The sequence below is a fragment of the Ochotona princeps genome, chromosome 1 (assembly GCF_030435755.1).
Source record: "Ochotona princeps isolate mOchPri1 chromosome 1, mOchPri1.hap1, whole genome shotgun sequence".
Taxonomy (NCBI): domain Eukaryota; kingdom Metazoa; phylum Chordata; class Mammalia; order Lagomorpha; family Ochotonidae; genus Ochotona; species Ochotona princeps.
Genome location: NC_080832.1, coordinates 27,173,536 through 27,198,176, shown reverse-complemented (window position 1 = coordinate 27,198,176; position 24,641 = coordinate 27,173,536). Strand labels below are relative to the sequence as shown.

The following is a 24,641-nucleotide window of genomic DNA, read 5'->3' as shown; positions in this document are numbered from 1 at the left end:
ATACAGCTTCCTGCCAATGCACTTAGCAAAGCAGCAGGTGATGGCCCAAGTGTTTGGGCCCCACAACTCTTTTGGAAGACCTAGATGGTGTTTCAGCCTTCTAGCTTTTGCGTTTCTCAGCCCTAGCCCTGTAGCCATTTGGGAAGTGAACTAAATGGACAATTCTCTAGGGATGGAAGAGCTCTCCATGTCTCTCCCCACCTCCCCTTTAAATTCTGCCTTTCAAACTAAGGAGTAAAACATTTTTTAGAACAATTCTAAGTGCTTGGCCTTATATCCAGCAAATTCTTCCCTGGTTCTCAGAGGAGACTGAAAATCATAACATCCATGAATTCCTTGCTCATCACTTAGGGTTCAGGCAGATTTAGAGACCACTGCTATCAGATGACACAGAAACATGGTTCATGCTCTCAGGGGTCTATATATTAAAATGCATATTTATTTGGATCACCTGAGTAAATTTCCTTGCTTTTTCATAGCTAACTCTACTCTTTAAAGCCATGGAAGCAAGTCTTCCTCACTCACCGTAAATCTTTTGTACGGTTGTACCATTACTGAGACATGTACCAGACGGATGTTACTTGGAGGCTTTGGGGAGATTTTTTTTAAGGGCCATACTACGGTCTGACAAACACTATGGAGATGGCAGAAGTGATAAGTAAATAGTAATGCAAGCACTAAAGATGCTTGCAGAGAAACCAAAAGTTGCTGACCTGGAACCAGAATGGTAATAGCCGTCTGCACTGCCTTTCGGATGATGCTGTCCAGGGCAAACATCCAGTGAGGTTTGATGTTATGATTCCGAAGAACTTTATTGACCTGGGGAAAGAATTTTAAAGTAATCCAGCTGATTCAAGCACCTGGCAGATGTTCTATCTACCAAAATGAATGAATGAATGAGTAAAGAAATAAACTACTGAACAGCTTCATGTAGTTGAATTACATATAATTTCTTTAAGTCATGGGAAAACAAGTTACAAACTGCCAATTCAAATTATCTTTTGGTATTTGTTCAAATCGTGGTAAAACATCCACAATACAAAAACTACCATGTTAAATATTTTAAAGTTCATGGCAGTAATGATATTCATACTGTTGTGTTTCCATCGCCACCAGCTGTCTAGCAAACTCTTCATCTTGCAAACCTCAAGCTCTGTATTCATTTGATTATGATACCCAATTAATTTCCCTCCCCATTGTTACTGGAAACCATCATTGTATTTTGTGTCCAGGAACCTCACTCCTTGAGCTATCTCATGTAAGTGGAAGCATGGAGTGGATGGCTTTTGGTGACTGGATTCTTTCACATAACCTGACATCCTCAAGGTGCATCCCTGTTGTAGCCTCAGGCAGGATTCCCTTGGTTTTTAAGACTGAATAATATCCCATTGTATGCATATACCATGTTTATACCTTTTTAAAAAAAGATTTATTTATTTTTATTGGAGAGGCAGATATACAGAGAGGAATCATCTGTCTGATGCACTCCCCAAACGGCCACAACGGCTGGAGCTAAGCCGAGCTGAAGCCAGGAGCCCAGAGTCTCTTCCGGGTCTCCTATGTAGGTCCAGGGTCCCAAGGCTTTGGGCCGTCCTTGACTGCTTTCCCGGGCCACAAGCAGGGAGCTGGATAGGAAGTGGGGCTATCAGCATAGAGCTGGTGCCCACGTGGGTTCCTGGCACATGCAAGGTGAGGACTTTAGTCATTTGGCCACTGACCCGGGCCCATGTCTATACTTTTTAATAAAAACACCCCTTTAACATATAGCCAAGAGAGGCTCATTCAAGGCTCCAGTAGACTCTGTTATGTACTGATTGATGCAGACTTCCTGCATAGGGCTCAGACCACAGACTTTAGAGTCAGCACAGGAAATGTGGGCCTACAGCAAACCTGTGCCAGGAGCTGGAGCTTCAGGTGCCCGGTCCCCTGCTCAGTCCACTGCAGCACAACCCCTTGGGTTAGAGGGCAGTCTGCACATTTCCTCACAGAAGTTGCCCCAATGAAATGAAACACTGTTAGGTTCCCACTTGTTCTAGAAACTCCTCAGTCAGAGTTTGTCATGGTTGCTTCAATTCTTGGAAGGATTTACCTGATGAGTGACAGGTAGGGACTAGAATGTTTTTCCTGAGTCACACATGCACCTGGGTCGAAGAGGGATGCCTGATAACCATGCCCTGCTCTTCCCAGCTTTTCATTTCCCTTCTCTGGGTTCATTTCCACCCTGGACAGAGTAAGCAGTACAGGGGTGTAGGATTAAGTGTGTGTGTGTGTGTGTGTGTGAGATCCAGGATTACAGTTTTAAAAGCTCTCAATATGGATATCTCAGCCGATTTGCTTTTCCACTTACAGGCTGGAAGCCAAACGTGTGGGCAGGGGCAAATCAGCTAAGTTATCTCACTCTGCTTGCAGATGGTAGGGTTTCCCCAGCTGCAGAGATTTTCTCTAGTTGCAGATAATTATGTGCATGAGTTTTGGCCACTGCTTTTATTTCTAGAACTTGAATCAAGTCAGGTCTTATGTACCTGCCTATCACACAGCGCAAAAGCCAACTGGGTCACCTAGTGTCTTAGAGAACTCTAGTGAACCTTGGAGGAGCATCACGTGGTTTTAAATCAGGGATCATTTCATATACCAAATACAACTGCCATGACACCTCCTCCACAAGTACGAGAAACACACTAGTGAGGGATTTCATTTTTGTAATTTAAGGAAAATTATGCCAAGTATTCACATCATAGGCACTGTCAATCATCCTCTGATTTCAGTGTTCTGGGAGTGGCTTAAGGTTTTTACTTTTTTTTCTTTTCACACAACATTCCATAGATAAGTCTTATCCAAGAAAAATATAGAGTTTAGAATCAGGCTTTCAGAATATTGGCTTCTAGCGTGCGTTGCATAGCAACTCGACTTTAGAGAAAAGAATTCTTAGCAGGCTCGCACTGGATCATGGGGATTAACTTTCATTGATTTGGAATGTGATACTTTGCACTCTGAAATACAGCTGCAGTTACTTACAGCTAGGACACAGCAAATCTTTATGGAATAAACATGTTAAACATTTTCAGCATGGAAACCAGAAGAAAATGCAGGGTGGCGGAGATGAGTGTTGTTTGTTTGTGTTTTTTTTTTTGTTTGTTTTGTTTTTTGCAAACCTGGTTATTAGAAAACTTTTCTCAATGGCCACTAGATGGCATTTCTCATATAGCTTTAGAACAGTGCATGCCCAAAGTGTGTTCATATTGCTAAAGCTGACAAAATAAATAGTGACCCACCACATGATTTCATAAGAACAAAGTTCAGCCAGAGGAGATGGTTGTAATTTTTCCATTTTTTTCCATGATGATTCAGTTTTGCGTGTACCTAACTTGAGGAACGCAAATACATGGAACACCCTCTGACACTTAGAAGCATAAGTCTTGTCTATATCCCAAGTAAAGAGAGCTGGATATTATTGAAGAAAGAAAACTAGTAAAATTGAAGTTTTATCCTTTTTTTTTCCTCCTGACCCATTTTGAGCAAAACATCATACTTACAGCGTCCTGGAAGCCAAAGAGTACCACCTGGACCTGGCTGATGCCATGGCTGTCGAAGTCCAGCTCTAATTTCAGCTTGGATAGCGTCGTGGCTATAATTTTTCGGTCAGTGGATCTCACAAATTCTCGGAGGCTTGCGATGAGGGTTGTGATGTGCTCCCATTTGAGTTTGGGTTCTTCGGCTCCCTGGGGGAGGGGAGAAAAAGCAACAATTCCTCACTGTGTGTTGGCTCCATCAGCCATGGGCTTTCCCGCAGTACTAGCTGAAAAAGCCTGGGCTTCATTTCAATATATCGCTGCTACAGGAAAAAGACCACATTTGAAACTATGTCCCATGCTTGCTTTGGCAGCACATACACTAAAATTGGAACAAAACTAATATGTCCCGTCTTAACCTTGCTCCACACCAAGACATTGAGAGAAAGTACCCTGAACTTACCTTGTCTCCTAGAGTAGCCACAATGATGTCACACAAACAATGCTTTGCTTAAACAGCGGCAGGCTGAGGCAGTAAAACTGTTGCTTTCAGAAATTTTATTTTATTTATTTTTTTAAAGATTAATTTATTTTTATTGGAAAGTCAGATATACAGAGAGGAGAAGAGACAGAGAGGAAGATCTTCTGTCCGATGATTCACTCCCCAAGCAGCCATAATGACTAGAGCTGAGCCGAGCCGAAGCCAGGAGAGCCCAGAGTCTCTTCCGGGTCTCCTACGCAGAAGTAGGGTCCCAAGGCTTTGGGCCATCCATGATTACCTTCCCAGGCTACAAGCAGGGAGCTGGATGGGAAGTGGAGCTGCTGGGATTAGAACTGGTGCTCATCCCCTGCTGGACAGCTACTCCAACTGGAGAGCGTGAGCTGGGATGGGGGCAGACCAGAATAGGCAGAGCTATAACACCTGTGTGCCCCATGTGGACTAGATCGGGGAAAAGCCAGGCTGGGCTGATTGTTCCTACTGGTGCAAACAAAAATTAGAGTAGGTGAGGGTTGTTTGGGCTTAGCTGCAGCATCAGCTGGCAGAAGCTGGCACTGGGGGCTAATTCTGACAAGTTACACCACAGAACTACCTGGACAGTGCATAATCTGGGAGTGAGAGTGGCCTAGAAGGGAAATAGTGGGCTCCTCCCTCTTGTGTTACCACTCCCACTGCAGTACACGAAAACCAGGACGGGGCTGGGGTGGCTAGACAGAAAGGCACCCAACAGCATGTGTGTGGGCTGTATAGTCCCAGACATGTGTGTGGGCTGGATAGGCTGCTTGGGTTGAACTAGGCTTCAATGCCCACTGACATGTATGAGAGCTGAAAGGGATGTGGGACAGACTGGACTAGTCTGCTGCACATACTGGCTAACCAGGATAGGGGGTGAGCCTGGTGGGGTTTATTGTGGGTCGCTCCGACTAGGTTGCAGCTCCCACTGGCTTATGTGAGGGCCGAGTATGTGCTGGGCAGAATCAGGCTGGACTGCAACATGTATTGGTTCCAGTGGAAGACAGGGCTGGAAACAGAACTGACCCAGCAATTGTAACCACCAGCTGATTGGGGCAATGGACTGTGCCGGGCCCTGTGCTTGCTAGCACACACAAGAATTAGGTCTGGGATCACCTCAGAAGAAATTTCTTTGGGGATCTCCCCAATCAAACTGCTGGACTCAGAACCCTAACCATGAAAAGACAGAGGACAGAACAAGTCAGTCAACTGCCTCAGCCATATGTTGGCAGTGAAAAACTGGGCAAACAGAGACTATATGATGGACTACGTCAATCAATGGATTCTTCAATGACCGCATCGTGCTTGGAATGGAGAGATTGGCAGCAATTCATAACTGTTGAACTATCAAAACCTCTTGAGCAAGACCCTTGGAGCATGCCCCACATCAGGGACCTGGGATAGGTGGGCGTCTGGGTGGGGCTTCTCCCTTTTTCTCTCCCTTTATCCCAGATATGTGACAAAAACAATGTGGAAACAATAGTCTTACCCACTTTCCTGTAGCCCTTGAACGTTTTTGCCCTACTTAATTATGTAAAGAATGTCAAAACTAAAGAAAAAAAAAAAAAGATCTAGTGCCCATATGGGATCCTAGCACATGCAAGGCAAGGACTTCAGCCAGTAGGTTGCCACACCGGGCCTACTGTCAGAAGTTTTAATTTTAATTTTATTTTAATTTAAGAACTAAACAGAGATTCATGCAATGAGACACATAATCTCAACCTCAAACTTTGCCAGGGAGAGAAGTAATGAAACAGGCTCCTGAATACATCCTATTACACGGAAAGAAGTAGAATCAATGGAACCAAGAATGACATTACACTGAGGTTAGAGAAATGGATACAACCAGAAATGTATTCCAAGAATGCTGGCTATTGAGCTTGCAAAATGATTCACCAACTCTTCAAGCTTGCAGTCCCTTGGGCTCATGCTCTAATATCCAACCCCCTGAAGCTGAACCAGGCAAAACGGTTAGAATTCCTTAAAAGTTCACTTTTCCCACTGTTGTGTGAATGTTACAACACACTCCTTGCACTTGGAATGTCCTTAACATGTGTCAGTTTCTGGCAACCAAAGAGGCTGATTCTCAGTCTCCATCCTTGAAATCATGTCTTATCCACCAGTGTGGTGATTATATATAAGAATGGACCAACAGACTATTTCACGCATTAAGACTACATCTGGGGTGGCTGTTCTGGTACAACAGGTTAGACTTCCTACTGGGACACCTATGTTCCATTATAGAGGACCTGGTATTGAATCCTGCCTCTACTTCTCTTTTTTTTTTTCTAATTTTAATTTTTATTTATTTTTATTTTTTAACATATATTTTTATTGCATTTCCTTTTCTAAAACTAATTACATTGCATTTTTTTATGCACTGGGATTCCCCCCGCCCCTCCCAAAACCCTCCCCCACCCGGTGGATTGCTCCACCTTGTTGCATTACCACAGTTCAAATTCAGTTGAGATTCTTTCATTGGAGGTATTTGCCAAGCATAAAGTCCAGCATCTTATTGTCCTGGTAAGTTCAATGGTTTCTTGGTGAGACCATCTCTGGTCTGAAGGTAGAGCCGGCAGAGTATCATCCCAATCAATTAAAAATCCCAACATAATATTTCCAACCATTTACAACATTATGGCATTAACTGACATGGTATTGAGTAACCAATATGTTAATAGGAAAATGCAGGTTCTGAACCACAACCTGTGACTTCTACATTGACATTTCAATTATTATTTATATACATCCGGGTTCTATACACCTTAAAATGGCTTAGATTGCTATTCAGCTGTCTCATGTCTATTTTAATTTTAGTCTTTAGCAGTTTATAGCATTGAAGCATGACTTAGCTGAACCTGGCTGTTTTTCGGGTGGTCTAACTCTATAACTCTAACAGGATATATGTCAACAGTTTAGGTGAGCATGCTTAGGAGGGGTGTGCAGAGAAATCTTCCATACCCCAGTGAGGAGTAACTAATCTTTGTGTCCCACTCAGTGAGTTATAAGTGCATCCCCGCTGACCATTTCCTATCTGTTTCTAAGCTTTCCTTGTTGTTCTCTGTCTATCTATTCTAGTTTTGGTTGGTTGGTTGTTTTGAGGGGTTTCTGGAGTGCTCCTGATGGTTATTACGAGAGAGGGTGGGGACCCAAAGTTGGAAGCAGGCAAGGACCAGAGAAAGCTCCTCTCCCTAGTCCCGAAGGAAGTTTACTGTTCTTCTGTTTCTGCGGACCGCTCAGTGCTCCTGGTTGTTGTTTCAATGACCTTGGATCCTGCAAGGCAGGATTTGCTGCCTCTACTTCTAATCCAGCTTTCTGCCCATCTGTCTGGGAGGCAGCAGATGATGGCTCAAGTTCTTGGTTCTTGACACATACAGGACACTCCAATGAAGTTCCTGACTCCTGGCTTTGACCTGGCCCAGACCTAGCTGATACAGCTATTTGGGAGAATGAACCAGGATGGAATAGCTTTGCCCTTCTCTTCTCTCTCTCTCTCTCTCTCTCTCTCTCTCTCTCTCTCTCTCTCTCTCTCTCTGTTTTTCAAAAAGATAAATCACTTGGTAAAAGCACATACTTAAACATGTAGCTGTGGGCATCTGGCCCAGTGAATCAGCTATTGGTCAGGACATGTGCATCTCACATCAGAGTAACTGGATTAGAATTTGGCTTCATTCTCACTTCCACCTTCCTGCTAATGGGCATCCTGGGAGACAGCAGGTTACAGCTCAAGTGGCTAGGTCTCTGCCATCTAGGTAGGAGATCTGGACAGTGTGTTTCTGGCTCTTGGCTCTGGTCTAACCTTTCTCAGGAGGCATCTAGGGAATGACCCAGCACATAGAGCACTCTACCTCCATCTCACTTGCTTTTGTTTCTCAAATAATACATTTTAAAACACTAAAAATAAAATTAATTAAACAGATGCACTCTCGGTATCCCTGCATGATGGCTCAATGACTAAATGGCTAAAGTCCTTACTTTGCAAGTGGCCGGGATCCCCAATGGGTGCCAATTCACCTCCCAGCTGCTCCACTTCCCATCCAGAAATCTGCTTGTGGCCTGGGAAAGCAGTAGAGGATGGACCAAAGCCTTGGAAACCTGCACACATGTGGGAGATCCGGAAGAAGCTCCTGGCACCTGGCTTTGAATCAGATCAACTCCAGCCATTTTGGCCACTTGGGGAGTGAATCAGCGGACACAAGATCTTTCTCTCCTTCTCCCTATAAATTTTATCTGCCTCTTCAATAAAAATGAATAAATCTTCCAAAAAAGGTGCATTCTCTCAAATTTCTTTCTTTTCTAACTCTTGAGTAAGGTACCTTGCAGTTTTAAAGGAAACATATGGAAGATGTGATTTATCCTCATTTAATAAACAACAGGATTTTCATCATTTTCTCATTGCTCATTTTCTTACTGCAACATTAAGTTCCTCAACTGAGGGCCCGGCAGCATGACCTAGTGGTTAAAGTCCTCACCTTGAATGCCCCGGGATCCCATATGGGCGCCGGTTCTACTCCCGGCAGCTCCATTTCAGATCCAGCTCCCTGCTTGTGGCCTGGGAAAGCAGTTGAGGACGGCCCAATGCACTGGGACCCTGCACCCATGTGGGAGACCTGGAAGAGGCTCCTGGTTCCCGGCTTCGGATTGGCGCACACCGGCCGTTGCGGCTCACTTGGGGAGTGAATCATCGGATGGAAGATCTTCCTCTCTGTCTCTCCTCCTCTCTGTATATCTGACTTTGTAATAAAATAAATAAATCTTTTAAAAAAAAAAGTTCCTCAACTGAGTTACTATGAAAATCATAATTTCTAGGATTCTATTAAAATAAAAGAGAAATGCATCATCAAGCTCTTTCTCTCAATATCTTTTCATGTGGGAGCGCTGTCTGTGTTTGTGGTTTCATGATAAAAGATTATATTAAAAAGCTTGAAATGAGTCATTAAGGGAATATTTTAAAGTCAGATTGGGAACAATGATAAACTATGATTTTTTTTTTCCCCTCATCACAAAGTAAATTGCACCCAAAGTAAAGATTCACAGACAAAATCATAACACCATGAAAATATGTTCAAGAAAAATGTGAATGTGAGTTATTCAGAAATTGGAAGCTTATCATAGTGAAAAATCAGTTACAAGTTTGCCAACAGTTTACATAGCAAGCATTTTTTATAACATTAGATTGCTTTTCACAACCAGAAAAGCACACAACTTCTGGTTTTTGATGCAGATGACACTGTCCTATAAAGGAACAGTTTGCTCACGAGCTTTACGGAATCATGATTTTTATTTTTAACTCTGGGCCCTCCATGCTAACACAATTATATGCCTTCATCACAAGCAAGGTAGGGATCAAGGCAGCCCTGAACTCAGTTATCCAAAGGTAGCACTTGACAGCATGCCTGTGCATGGTCCAGTTACAGTCTCCATTCTTCATCCTTATTGATCATCAGCTGGAGTAAGGCATTTGGCTTAGCAGATAAAACACCGAACAGAATGCCTGTGTTTCCCATTGCAGTACTTGTGTTCTACCCCCACCTGCATCTTCTGCTCCCAGCTTCCTACGATGAGCATCATGGGAGACAGCAGGAAATGGCTCAGGCACTGGTGTCTCTGCTCCCCACATGGCCTTAGTCCACGACCTCCACTAGTGTGAGCATATGGGGAGTGAAGCAGTGGATTCAAGCTCCTTCTCCCTCTCTTGCTTCTCTCTGCTCTCCTTTTCATAAATACCTTTTTAAATCAATGGATTTCAGAATAATGTTATGGGATAAGGGGATTACTGGGTTAGTGGCTTGGATTACTGATCAGCATTGAGATTTTGGCTTCATGATAAAGGGTATATATGAAACCAGCATTGTGGTGTGAAAAGTTGCTGCCTACAATACCTGCATTCCATAGGGGTGCTGGTTCAAGTCCCTGGCTGCTCAGTTCCAATCCAGGTCGCTGCTAATATACCTGGGAAAGCAACAGAAGATGGCTCAAGTGTTTGGGTCCCTGCACCCATGTGGGAGACCTGAATGAAGCTCCTGGCTTCGAATTCTTCCAGCCCCAGCTGCTGTGGCCATTTAGGGAGTAAATCTAGCAGATGGAAACTCTAACTCTCTCTCACTTTGCCTTTCAAATGAATAATAAATCTTTTTTTAAAAGTTCATATTATGAAAAGAATGATTTCTATCTGGTTGTAGAAAAATTTAAAATATAAGATAACTGGTAATAACAGCAGTAAGAGATGACATTTGTAAAACATTTTTTTGTTATATAAATCACTCACCATCTTTATTACTCCAGACATCAACCTAACACGGAAGAGTGCTCTATTTTACAGTTTAGGAAGCTCAGGCTCTCAGAAGTTAAATAGCTTGCACAGGCTATAAATTGGGCCAGCCCTCCGATATCATTCTCAGTAAAAACAAGTCCAAGCTGATCCCAAGTCCCTAATCACGACATTCTTCCGTCCCATTTAGCTGGACTACCCAGCTGCAAACCTGGGTGGGAACTAAGGCACGCTATGCAGTTACAGAAAAGGACTCCTTCCCATTGCAATGTCATTCTAATTAGCAACTTCTGCTGCTCACTGGGAGTTGCATGCTGGTGTAGCGAGGCTTTCACTCCGGTGGCTGTTTTTAAGGTATGCTTTCATTTCTCCTTTTACAGAGGAAATCCACAAGAAAATTGGGTTCCAGCTCTGCTTCATGCTTGGGATACCCACTTGCATACTGAAGTGCCTGGTTTGAGTCCTGCCTCTTCCACTTTTGATGCAGCTTTTCTGATAATGTGCACCCTTGGAGACAGGCGATGATGGCTTAATACATGGGTCCCTACCACCCATGTGGGAGACCCAGATGAAGATTTGGATCCTTGGTTTCAGTCTGGTCCAGCTGTGGCTGTTACGGGCATTAACACTTGGGAAGTGAACTGGTGGATGGAAAATTTCTCTTGCTCAGTCTCCATGTCTTCTCTCTCTCCTCTCCCTTCCTCAGACCCCCTGCCTTTCAAAGGTGAAATAAAAATAAACAAAAATGGAGTTCTAGATGTTTCTCATCTAAAATTAAGCCTCTTGTATCCCAACCCTGAAGACTCCCAGATCCTCACCAAGGACTATCAGTACGAGCACCGAGGACTACATCCCAACTACCGAAAAGACCACGGGGAATTGGAGTGCCTTTGGAGGCCGAGAACTCTGAGGTCACCCACCCCCATTTGGATCTACCACATGGGATGGAAGAAGCCCAAATCCTGCCCTGCAGGATCCAAGGTCATTGGAACAACAACCAGGAGCACTGAGCAGTCCGCAGAAACAGAAGAACAATAAACTTCTTTCAGGACTAGGGAGAGGAGCTTTCTCTGGTCCTTGCCTGCTTCCGACTTTGGGTCCCCACCTCTCTCGTAATGATCATTGGGATCGCTCCAGAAACCCCTCAAAACAAACACACACCAAAAAAAACTAGAATAGACAGAGAACAACAAGGAAAGCTTAGAAACGGACAGGAAATGGTCAGCGGGGATGCACTTTTAACTCACTGAGTGGGACACAAAGATTAGTTACTCCTCACTGGGGTATGGAAGATTTCTCTGCACACCCCTCCTAAAACTGTTCACCTAAACTGTTGACATATGTCTTGTTAGAGTTATAGAGTTAGACTACCTGAAAAACAGCCAGGTTCAGCGAAATCATGCTTCAATGCTATAAACTGCTAAAGACTAAAATTAAAATAGACATGAGACAGCTGAATAGCAATCTAAGCCATTTTAAGGTGTATAGAACCCGGATGTATATAAATAATAATTGAAATGTCAATGTAGAAGTCACAGGATGTGGTTCAGAACTTACATTCTTTTTTTTTCTTTTTTTCTTTTAACATATTGGTTACTCAATACCATGTCAACTAATTCCATAACATTATAAATTGTTACTGATGTTATGTTGGGGCTTTTAATTGAACGGGATGATACTCTGCCGGCTCTACCTTCAGACCAGAGATGGTCTCCCCAAGAAGCCGTTGAACTTACCAGGACAATAAGATGCTGGACTTTATGCTTGGTAGATGCTTGCAACGAAAGAATCTCAACTGAATTTGAACTGTGGTAATGCAACAAGGTGGAGGAATCCACCGTGGGGGGATTGGGGAGGGGTGGGGGAATCCCAGCGCCTATAAAACAGTGTCACATAATGCAATGTAATCAATAAAAAAAATTAAGCCTCCTACACTAGTAGGTGTAGGAGAAGCCTTCACTCCATAGTGACTCTTGGCAATTCCCCTTCCTTCTCTCCTCTCCAGCTCCCCTGACTTACGCTTCTCCCAGCACTAGTCACCATATGACAGACAGTGTAACACTCAACAGCACAGACCCTGGAGCCAGATGCAAAGGTCCAAATGCTGACTATCAACTAGCCACATGAGCTTGGCAAGGTAACTCTGAAGTATTCTTCTCCGCCTCAGTTTTCTCGCCTGTATAAGTAAGGATGCTAAGAGAACTACTACTGTGGTGAGAACTTAGTGAGAAAATATGCATGAAACGCTAAGAACAATATCTGGTGACTATATGCTTAATAGGTATTTACTAATTTTTGCTGTTTTTCTTCATCCACTAGAATGTCAACATGAGTGGGAGACATGTCTTGTTATTTTGTCCACACTTGCAGCCCCAGTGCATAGAATGGCTCTTGGTATCCAGTAGATGCTCACTGTTTGATTAATGAATGCATGAATGAACTCCAAGTGCTGCCCAATGGCTCCCTCACTGTCACTTGGATCCTCTTCTTTTCCCACACATCCCATTCTCAGTCCTTGAATAACCATGTGAGCAGAAAGGAAGACAAGAGAAAAAGCTAAGGGTTTAAGATGGGTCCAGTCTCCTTCCCACACAGCATCCTCACCATCCCCTCCCATCTCCAGCTCAGAAGCCCAGCCACCCCTCTTCATAATGCACCTGCTGTCTGGGCCTCTGTGCTGGCAATTGCCCTACGTGGTTTTCCTCTAGGACATAAGCCAGTCTCTGGGTTTTCCCAGAGACGCCCACTTCAGCTTTCCCTGTACTTGGGGACTGTACTGGTTCACAAAGAAGTGGACAACAGGGAGTTATTAAGGTGATGAAAGTTTCAGATTCAAAAGTATCCAGGGGGTCCCAGCATGGTAGCCTGGCGGCTAACGTCCTTGCCTTGTATGTGCCAGGATCACATATCATCACTGGTTCTAATTCTGGCAGCTGGGCCTGGTGTGGTAGCATAACAGTTAAGGTCCTTGCCTTGAATGTGCCAGGATCCCATATGGGCACTGGTTCTAATCCCAGCGGCCCTGTTTCCCATCCAGCTCCCTGCCTGTGGCCTGGGAATGCAGTTGAGGACAGCCCAAGGCTTTGGGGCCCTGCACCCATGTGGGAGACCCGGAGGAGGCTCCTGGCTTCGAACTGGCTCAGCTCCAGCCATTGTGGCTGCTTGGGGAATGAACCATTGGAAGGAAGATCTTCCTCTCTGTCTCTCCTCTCTGTATATCTGCCTTTCCAATAAAAATAAATAAAATCTTAAAAAAAAATTCTGGCAGCCCTGCTTCCTATCCAGCTCCCTACTTGTGGCCTGGGAAAACAGTCAAAGACAGCTCAAAGCCTTGGGTCCTTGCAACAGTGAGACCTGGAATAGGCTCTTGGCTCCTGGCTTCAGATCGGCTCAACTCCAGCTGTTGCAGCCACTTGGGGAGTGAATCAGTGGACAGAAGGTCTTCCTCTCTGTCTCTCCTTCTCTCTCTATATATGACTTTCCACTAAAAATAAATCTTTTTTTTTTTTTTAAAGAAATGTGTGCAGGGTGAATGGATTTCTCAAGACAGAGACAAGCTGAGGCTGCACAGTGAGAACCCAGTGCAGGCAATCTGGTGCCATCTACATCCCCATTACAGATGGAACAGGTAGACTCTTGTAATGAGAGGTCTTACAGGCTTGGCTCAACTCCACACCCAGACATACCCTTTTCTGAGGATGTTTTACCAAGATAGAAAGGAATAGACTATGGGCAGGCCACAGTGATCATGCAGGACACATGGCAGTCAAAGGTGGACATGTAGGTAGACTCATTTCCAAGGTCCACAGAACTCTAAGCTCACACATGTGGGTCTGTGGAAGGCTTAAACTCATGAGGGTCCTCAGCTGTCCCCAGCGGCTTAGAGCTGAGGGGAAGCCTATGTTCACTCATGCCTATTTGAACACACTTTCATGGCTATTATAGACTATTTTCATAGGCCAGATCCTTAACTCCCAATATGACCCCATTTGAAGAAATAGTCTCTAAAGGGCCCATGAAGTCATAAAGGTGGGGCCTCAATCTGATCAGACTGGTGTCCCAGGGAGTCTAATTTGGAATACTGGCTTCCCATTTCTGAGAGCTTGTTTGAATCCTGGCTCCTGCATTTCTGATGCAGCTAATACACCAGGAAAGGCAGTAGAATATGGTCTGTGTCATATGTGGGAGACCAGAATGGAATTCCTGGCTTTTGGCTTCAGGCTGCCAGACTCAGCTGTTACAGTCACCTGGGGAGTAAGTCAGTGGACGAAAGAGTTTTCTTGTTATCTCTCTCTCTCTCTCTCTGACTTTCAAATCAATAAAGAAATACAGAAATAAATTTTAATTAAAAATAGGCTCCAGGAATGCACCTGCCCAGAGAAAAGGTCCTTTCAGGACACAGTGTGAAGGCGGCCATCTGGAAGCTGAGGAGTGATGTCACAGGAGAAGGCCTCCCAGTCAGTGGCGCCCCAGCAAAATGATCTTTCACAGAGCACCAGAGTTGTTTGGCTCACATCGCTGAGCAGGGCCCTCTGACACTATCCAGCTGTGACTTCTTACATCTGTCACCCTCTGCCCATCAGAACCCGGCCCCCCAAACACCAGGGTTCTGCGTAGTTGACTGTGCTTCTGAAACACTCCAAGGAATGACCAGCAGATGGCTTTCTGCTAACCTGCGAGTCACAGATACCCAGAGCTCAATGCCCATTTTAACAACTGACTGCAAAACACAAATGGAATTGAAAGCATAAACAAATAAATGAAGAGGAGATGAGGTTGGAAGGGACTGGTTGTAAGCTCTCCAACATTAAAAAAAAATTTGCTTTTGGCTGAAAACCGGGTTTTTCATCCCAGCAACCACATGAGGAACTGGCTTCCTCACTGCAGCGTCCTGGTGTCCCCATGTCCTCTGTGAGACAATGAAGACCCATGAGCTCTGGGACGTGAGGGGGCTGGCTGAGGGCTTTACCTGAGCTAAAGACTCCATTAAGTTCCTCACGACTTTGTCTTGGTCTTCTGTCAGAATCCTGTGTAGCGTGGCACGCCGCTCGCTGTCCTTCCTCAGCAGGAAGAAACCAGAATCCTTCTCCTCCGGGGATGGGGGTGCGCTGTGGTCTTCAAAGTTCTCATCGGGGATGCTGGAAGGGGAGGAGCAGTATGAAGCATGGTGCTCTTAGCCAGCAGCACACCCAATAGCACAAGCCCATCACCCAAGTGCCAAGCAGCTCGGTACCCCAGGAAGAGTGTCCGGATCCCTTTGCCATCTTTTTCCCCGCAGGACTTGGCTCTGGTTTTGAAGGAGAAGGGGTCTGCCTTCAGCTCGGTGTCCGGGGAAACAGAACCGTATTCACTGCTGCTGCTCGTGTCTTCTACCAGGACGGGCACCGGCAGGGAGATGCTCCTGAGATACTCTGCATGGGTGAGAGGCACATACATACACACATTCACATGATGCATGCCTGCAACAACTTAACACATAGCTAGAGGTGGGCACATGCCACAGCAGGTGGAGTGACACGTCAAGACCCCCCACATCCCATTATCAGAGCACCAGGAATTGCATCTCCAGTTCCCATCTGGCTTCCTGCTAATGTGCCTGGGAGGCAGCAGGTAATGGCCCAAATTCTTTGGTCCATGCTTCCCTTGTGGGAGACCCAGATGGAGTGTCCTGACTTTGGCCTGGCGCAGCCCTGTCTATTGCAGGCATACAGGAAATGATTCAGCAAATGGAAGATCTGTCTCTTCCACTCTGCAGAAGCAGCTGCTGAAAGTCAGCCACAGTCCTCAGGACATATCTCAGTGCAAAGAGAAGAATAATTCTACTACCTGAGGTACTGAGTATGTGCCAATGATTGCCCCAAGCTCACTGTAACCCATGCAGGGGCCAGACAGGGCCTTTTGGACCCTGAAAGGAACAAATTAAAGGTGTGAAAGAGTTGTGGAAGCACCAGGCTTCTGATTGTCTCATTTTATTTACTGTTTATTATTTCACTCACAGGTCTTCATTTGTACAACTATGAAATACAGAATCAGATGAATAATTTTTGAAGATTTATTTTATTTATTTGCAAGGCAGATGGACAGAGAGAGGGAGACAGAAAGAAAAGAGATGCTACATCTGCTATCTGGGCCTGACCGAAACCAGGAGCCAAGAACTCCATCTGGGTCTCCCATGTGGATGGCAGGGACCCACATACTTGGGCCATTTCCCACTGCCTTCCCAGGCATATTAGCAGGAGGCTGGAATTCATAATTTGTAAACCAAACTCATTGGGGGCTTTATAGTCCTTTTTGGCATGTTGGAGTTGCCTAGGATATGGTGAATAAGCGGGAGTCTGATTCTGGTCCACTGGTTCCAATTCTGTTTTTTCAAAAACAAGTAACTCTGGCACATATCTTGGCTTTATGCATGCAGGCATAGAAAAAAGCATTCTTTGATAAATGTTTGAAAATAATGGACTGATTTTCTCTTAGGTTTTTCTATGATTTTTTTTAATGATTCAATTTTTTGAAAGTCAGAGTTAGGGTGGGGAAAGAGCTCTCCCACATGCTGGTTCACTCCCCTAATGATTGAAACAGTGGCCTGGGAAAGCAGTCGAGGACGGCCCAATGCATTGGGACCCTGCACCCGTGTGGGAGACCCGGAAGAGGTTCCTGGTTCCCGGCTTCGGATCGGCGCGCACCGGCTGTTGCGGCTCACTTGGGGAGTGAATCATCGGATGGAAGATCTTCCTCTCTGTCTCTCCTCCTCTCTGTATATCTGACTTTGTAATAAACTGAATAAATCTTAAAAAAAAAAAAAACAGTGGGAGCTAGACCTGGCAAAAGCCAGGAGCTTCTCAAGAGTCTTTCACCAAGGGTGTAGGGATCTAAACACTTGGGCCATCCCCCACTGCTTTCCCAGACACATTAGTATGAAGCTGGATTAGCATGGGCAACTAGGTAACTAGTTCGCATCCACATGGGACACTGACATTGCAAGCATTAGTTTAATGTGCTACACCACAATGCCAATTTCAGACTTCTACTTTATTTGGATGGAGACAAAAGTGGCACAATAGAAGCTCACTACATTTCATCAGATTCTGGTTTTAAGAACAGTAATTTGTGCCTGAAATATTTTCATCATAGGTGTATTAAGTGCTCAAAAAGGCTTTTGCTAAAGAAGGCAGATGTAAAATGGTCGGAAATCTATGGTTGCTTGAGAATCCCTTTTACTTGCCACCTCTTGGGCTGAGCTGAATCAACAACTGGCCTCAAGGTCAGGAGACAGGGATAGACACCTGACACAGCAATTAAGATGCTGCATGGGATGCTTGTATGTCACCTCAGAGTGCCAGGTTCAAGTGTCTTCCTGTCCCTCGCTTCCTGTCCAGTTTCCTGCTAATGCACACCTTAAGGGGCAGCAAGTTATGCCCCAAGTAGTTGGATTCCTGCTATCCATATGGGAGATGGATTTCCTGGGTCCTGGCTTCAGCCCTGGCCATGGACATCTGGGGTTTGAACCAGCAGATGGAAGATCACTCTTTGTCTTTCAAATAACAAGACAACAACTTTTTTTCAAGTTTTTACCCCCAAATTTATTTGAAATAATTACACACAGAGGGAGGTTCCATTTGATGGTTCACTCCCTAAATGGCCACAACAGCTGGAGCTGGGTCAGACCAAAGCCAGGGACCAGGGGCCAGGAGCCAGGAACTTCTAGGTGTTCCACGTAGGTGCAGAAGCCCAAGCACTCAGGCCGTCTTCTGCTGCTTTCTCAGACACATCTGTATGGAGTTGGATTGGAAATGGAGCAGAAGCTGGGACTTGAACTGGTGCATATATAGGATGCTGGCACTTCAAATGGCTGCTTAAGCCACTGTGCCACAGTGCCAGTCCCACAAATAGATTCTTAAAAGAATTTTGCTACAACTACAAATCAGTGTTCATGAACAGGATGGGTGGTGGCAATAGATCACTGAGACAAATGGACAAATTTGAAGAACACTCACCTCAGATCTCAGATTTACGAACTACACAGTATCTTCTTTCCTTTCTTCCTTCCCTTCCTCCCAACTGTTGCTAGATTCTCTATTTGAAGATTCTGTGTGTGTGTGTATGTTGTGTTATATGCTGTATGTATAACTGGGTGAATATACACTTAAATATACCGTGATATTAATGGTACTTATTTCTATAAAATGTTATTTGGGATGATTGTGATTTTCCATCTTCCCAAAGCCTCTACAATAAACAAGCATCATCTCTAGAACAGAAAAATACATGCTGGAAATATTTTTGACAAGCCAACATTTCACAGGTAGCAGTACCAGACTACCAAGTAACATGCATAATGATGGTCCCGCATTTAAATGTCCCTTGACAGAGCAGGCAAATGACACCTCCTGACAATGTATCACCCCGTGTAGGGGAAGGCTCTTCTTTGCTGCTCAGTCTTAACAAGGGTTTTCTAACCACATCCAGTGGCATTCTGAATCAAATCCTCCTGCAAGTAAGACCCACCCTGTCCCCTGGTTGTATCATAACTACCATGCAGGAAAATTCTAACATTCCATCCTGCTTAAAGGGCAGGTAGGAAAGCAAGTTTTAGAGGAACATCTACCACTGTGTTCATTTGTAGTGACAATGAGAGAGATACCTCATCTCCCAGGTGTTCCTGAGAGATAGCACACCTTCCAGAGAACTTGGTTTCAAGATCTCTTACTAGTCAGACACAGGCACAACTGGTTGATCTATGTGCTATTACTTAAATGATTCTGGAACTGAATCATCCAAGGGGAGTAAGCAAGATGAGAGGGAAAAAAGTTGCTGAGTCTACATTTTAACACCCCAATGCCTTGTATAAATGTAAAGAGAAGTCCAAATGGCTTGGCTGAAGACACACAGAGGCAGGGAGCCAGACAGGCCACAGCCCCAATGTCTCCTCAACCAGGGACTCTCTTTTTTTTTTGCCTGGAGTACTGCAAGGGCCTGGCACTCCATGGCCCATGTTTCAAGTGGTATCTTCACTCTACAAATGAGTTAGCTTTTCCTTGCTGATGCTGAAGAGCAGGCTGCCCGAGAGTAGAAATATTTGTGTGGGGGCATGTGGGGTGAACACAGGACTAATCTTTTGTATTTGGGGGGAAGCCAAGGTATGTAAAGCGTGTTGCTTCTGCTGCATCTCAGGAGCACAGATTTCCACATGGGCAAAACAGCTGATTGACAACAGCATGATTTTCACTGTTGTGAGATGTCAAGCCCCCAAAGTTAAACACTGATGAAGGGAAATACAGTGGGAGGAAGCTCACACCCATTCTCTTGACTCGAGGGAACAGACCATGTCCTTCATTAAGGGGATGGGGCCAGGGGAGGTGCAGATAAAAGGCCTGCAGAGAGCTCCCTGCTGCTCAACAGAACTCAGCAGTTCTTCCCCAGTCCATGGACTGGCTATTCTCTTCACGATGCATGCCACACACACATACGGAAGCAAGCATCACTTCCACTTCAAAGACACAACTGGAGGTTTTCTTGGAAATGAACAGACCCAATTCTACGTGCAATGCTACCGGATGCATTTCCTTACGTGTACATGTGCAGTGTGTGTTTGTGTACCAGGCAAGGGAGTGAGGCCTTGAATTCACCCCCCACTTGGGTTGAGTTATTATATATTTGGATTACCCGGGAATAAAAAAGTTTATGTCACACCTGTGAAGTTTAAGTTTCCATGGATATCAATTTTGAAAAAGGAGGACAAAGAATTGCAGGTGCTGAAGGATGCAACCCAGTGCTCACCAGCAAGGCCCGTCCAGGACTTTTCAATATCCTGTGTGCACAGAACTGATTCCCTCCTCATTTGATGTCAAACTAGGGACCTTCATTCTACACTGGTCACCTGTCTCTTAGCCATGTGATCATACACTCAACATGTAGTTATCTCTTGTTTGTTGGGTAGCCAAGAGGACTTGCTGGTGGACTAGAGTGAGGGGTATCAAAAGGAGAACTCAAAAGGAACCCTGAGGTATCTGGCTTAAGGAAACGAGTGCATGTACTACTTACAGGAGTACAAGAGGAGAAAGAACACATGTGGAAAGGCAAGGTGTGGTAGTGGGTACGAGCAAGAGACCCAAGTAGGTAGCTGTGAGGAGGAGCAAAGAGAGGCCAATCTGTGGGCTGTAGAGTAGTGGGAGCCCCCATGCACAGCAGGAAACCAGTCCTCACTTCAAACAGTTGGATATGCTTCTGCCTTATAAAGTGGGGATTTCTTTCCACCACAATGAGGGCAGTCCTGGGGTTCTTTATTGCTCTCCTTCTCTCCAGCTCAGCCTGGAGAAAAAAGCCACACCCCAGCACAAAGCTTCCTAACTGGATTGCCCAGTTTCCCATAACTTGAATAATGGTTCTCATACTTCAGTGAATTTAACGGTGATCTGAGCTTACTTCAAAGCACAGAATTCCCAACAGCATTTATTGAACAGACCTTCCCATTTGCCTGGATTGTCGTTTGTCTTTTTGTCAAAGATTATTTGGCTGTATCTGTGTGGGTTCCCTTCTGGTGTTTCTATTCTGCTCCATTGATCTTCCTCTCTATCTTTGTGCCAGTACCAGGCTGTTTTGATAACCACTGCCCTATAGTATGTCCAGAGGTCCGGAACTGTGATTCCCCCTGCTAACTTCCTGTTCTTCAGGATGGTTCTAGCTATCCAGCAATAGCACTCCTAGGAATATATCCAGAACACTTGTTTTATGAGAAACCAACATGCACTCCTATGTTCATAGCAGCACAATCAGTAATTGCAAAAACATGGAAGCAACCAAAATGCCCATCAGCAGAGGATTGGATAAGAAAGCTATGGTTCATCTACTCCATGGAATACTACTCAGCTATTAAAAAAAAAAAACAAAATGCAGTTCTTTGTGGCCAAATGGGCCAAACTGGAAACCATAATGCTAAGGCAAATGAGCCAATCCCAAAAGGTTAAATACCACATGTTTGCCTTAATTTAAGATGATATGATGTTATGTACAACATGTTATGTTATGTATGTTATATGTTGTGTATAAACTAAAATTGAAGTGTAGGTGACGTGGTCACAGAAGGTGGCTGGGAACTCGCATTTACTTTTAACATGTTGGTTACTCATTACTATGTCAATTAATTCCATAGTGATGTAAATTTTTGCTGATGGTATGTTGGAGCTTTTAATTGACTGGGATGATACTCTGCTGGCTCTGTCTTCAGACCAGAGGGTATACCTAAGAAGCCGCTGAACTTGACTGGACAATAAGATGCTCGACTCTATGTTTGGTATATGCTTGCCATGGGGGAATCTCAACTGAACTTGAACTGTGGTTATGCAACAAGGTGGAGGAATCCACCATGGTGGGAGGGTTTGGGGAGGGGTGGGGAGAACCCAAGTACCTATGAAACTGTGTCACATAATACAATGTAATTAATGAATTAAAAAAAAAAAAGCACAGAATTCCAAGTTGCAACCTCAGACTGTGGGAAAAACTTACAGGCACTCCCAAGCAACCCAGGTAGGATCTGGGTGGTATGAGTCTCTTCCATATTCTTTTTTTTTAAAGATTGATTTTATTTTTATTTGAAAGGCAGGGCTACAGAGAGAAGAGACAGAGAGAGACTTGTCTTCCATCTACTGGTTCACTCCCAAATGGTGGCAATGGTTGGAGCTGAGCTGATCTGAAGCCAGGAGTCAGGAGCTTATTCCTAGTTTCCCACATGGATGCAGGATCTCAAGAACTTGAGTCATCCTCTGTTGCTTTCCCTACAACTAGGGAGCTGGATCAAAGTGGAGCACCTGGGACATGAACTGGCGTCCATATGGGATGCCAACACTACAGGTGGAGACTTAGCCTACTACTACTCCATAGCATCAGCATCCCCACCACCACCCTACATTCTTAGTGCCCAGTGCCTCATTCCAGTATTCCTTAGAGCCAAGGTTTAAATAGGATATTGAATGAATGTTATTGCATAAATCATCCTTCTCACAGTCACTGGCATAATCCACATGGTAGTGTCACTGTCTAAGACAGTGTTAGAACCTCGTAGGTTCTTTACATTAACATTAAAATAAAATCAAAGCAGAAACCCACGTAGGGCTGGTGGTGGTCACCCTGGACAGGATGGATACGTTCATTGCCATGTGGGCACTTCTGTTATCGCAGCATTATAGTCCCAATGCTGACCTCTGACATGAGACCAGATTAAGATGTCCTGCTGTTTTCCATGCCTCTTTTGTGTATTTATTCGCTTTCTTTTTTTTTTTTTTAATTATTTATTATTTAACTTCAGTAATTACATTGTATTATGTGACACAGTTACATAGATACTTGGGTTCTCCCCACCCCTCCCCAAACCCTCCCACCATGGTGGATTCCTCCACCTTGTTGCATAACCACAGCTCAAGTTCAGTTGAGATTTCCCCATTGCAAGCGTATACCAAACATAGAGTCGAGCATCTTATTGTCCCGTCAAGTTCAACGGTTTCTTAGGTATACCCTCTCTGGTCTGATGACAGAGCCAGCAGAGTATCATCCCAGTCAATTAAAAGCTCCAACATACCATCAGCAAAAATTTACATCATTATGGAATTAATTGACATAGTAATGAGTAACCAATATGTTAAAAGTAAATGCGGGTTCCCAGCCACCTTTTGTGACCACCTCACCTATACTTCAATTTTAGTTTATACACAACATATAACATTCAAAACATAACATGTTATACATAACATCATATCATCTTAAATTAAGGCAAACATGTGGTATTTAACCTTTTGGGATTGGCTCATTTCCCTTAGCATTATGGTTTCCAGTTTGGCCCATTTGGCCACAAAGAACTGCATTTTGTTTTTTTTAATAGCTGAGTAGTATTCCATGGAGTAGATGAACCATAGCTTTCTTATCCAATCCTCTTTTGATGGGCATTTTGGTTGTTTCCATGTTTTTGCAATTACTGATTGTGCTGCTATGAACATAGGAGTACATGTTGGTTTCTCATAGAACAAGTGTTCTGGATATATTCCTAGGAGTGCTATTGCTGGATCATACGGTATGTTGAATTTGAGTTGTTTGAATATTCTCCATACTGATTTCCATAGAGGCTGTACCAGCCTGCAGCCCCACCAGCAGTGGAGTAGGGTTCCCTTTTCCCCGCAACCTCGCCAACAAGTGTCGTTGGTGCTTTTATTCATGTGGGCCAGTCTTACTGGCGTTAGGTGGTACCTCATTGATGTTTTAATTTGGATTTCCCTTATTGCCAGGGAACTTGAGCATTTTTTCATATGTTTATTTGCCATTTGGGTTTGTTCCTTTGTGAAGTGTCTGCCCATTTCCCGTGCCCATTTCTTGAGTGGGTTGTTTGTTTTGACATTTCGGTTGTTTTGTAGCTCTTTGTATATTCTGGATATTAGCCCTCTATCACCTATGTCGTGTGCGAAGATCTTCTCCCATTCTGTGGGTTGCCTTTTTACTTTGTTGATTGTTTCTCTAGCTGTACAGAAGCTTCTTAGTTTGATGAGGTCCCAATTGTTTATTTTGGTCTTGATTTCTACTGCATCTGGAGTCTTTTTTAGGAAGTGAGGGCCTACCCCTAAGTGTTCCAGTGTGTTTCCAACATTTTCTTCCAAAAGTTTGAAGGTTTCTGGATGTAGGTTTAGATCTGTTATCCATTTAGATCTGATCTTAGTGTATGGTGAGAGATGTGGATCTATTTTTTTGTTTCTGCAGGCTATCAACCAGTTGTCCCAGCAGCATTTATTGAACAGACCTTCCCATTTGCCTGGGTTGTCGTTTGTCTTTTTGTCAAAGATTATTTGGCTGTATCTGTGTGGGTTTCCTTCTGGCGTTTCTATTCTGCTCCATTGATCTTCCTCTCTATCTTTGTGCCAGTACCACGCTGTTTTGATAACCACTGCCCTATAGTATGTCCAGAGGTCCGGAACTGTGATTCCCCCTGCTAACTTCCTGTTCTTCAGGATAGTTCTAGCTATCCGTGGTTTTTTGTGCTTCCAGATGAACCTTTGGATCATTGTTTCCAGTTCCATGAAGAATATTTTGGGCAATTTGATTGGGATTGCGTTGAATGTATATATTGCTTTTGGCAGTATAGACATTTTAATGATATTGATTTTACCTATCCAGGAGCATGGGATATTACTCCATCTTTTGAGGTCTTGTTCAATTTCTTTTTTAAGCAGATTGTAGTTTTCTTCAAATAAGTCTTCTACATTTTTGGTTAGATTTATTCCCAGATATTTCATACTTTTCTCTGTTATTTTGAATGGTATCTTGCTGGTTAAGTCTTTTTCCATCTTGGGGCTGTTCGCATACACTATGGCTG

General features: G+C 44.1%; 1 protein-coding gene across 1 annotated transcript in view; it reads right to left on the bottom strand.

Moving 5' to 3' along the window:
• MAP3K5 (mitogen-activated protein kinase kinase kinase 5) overlaps positions 1-24,641 on the bottom strand; it is a 240,487-nt gene that overhangs the window by 17,914 nt on the left and 197,932 nt on the right. The window contains exons 22-25 of the mRNA XM_058671310.1: positions 15,525-15,702; positions 15,261-15,429; positions 3,534-3,719; positions 714-819 (exon numbers count right to left, since the gene is read on the bottom strand). Coding sequence (XP_058527293.1) covers positions 714-819; positions 3,534-3,719; positions 15,261-15,429; positions 15,525-15,702 — 639 coding nt within the window. The remainder of the gene's footprint in view (positions 1-713; positions 820-3,533; positions 3,720-15,260; positions 15,430-15,524; positions 15,703-24,641) is intronic.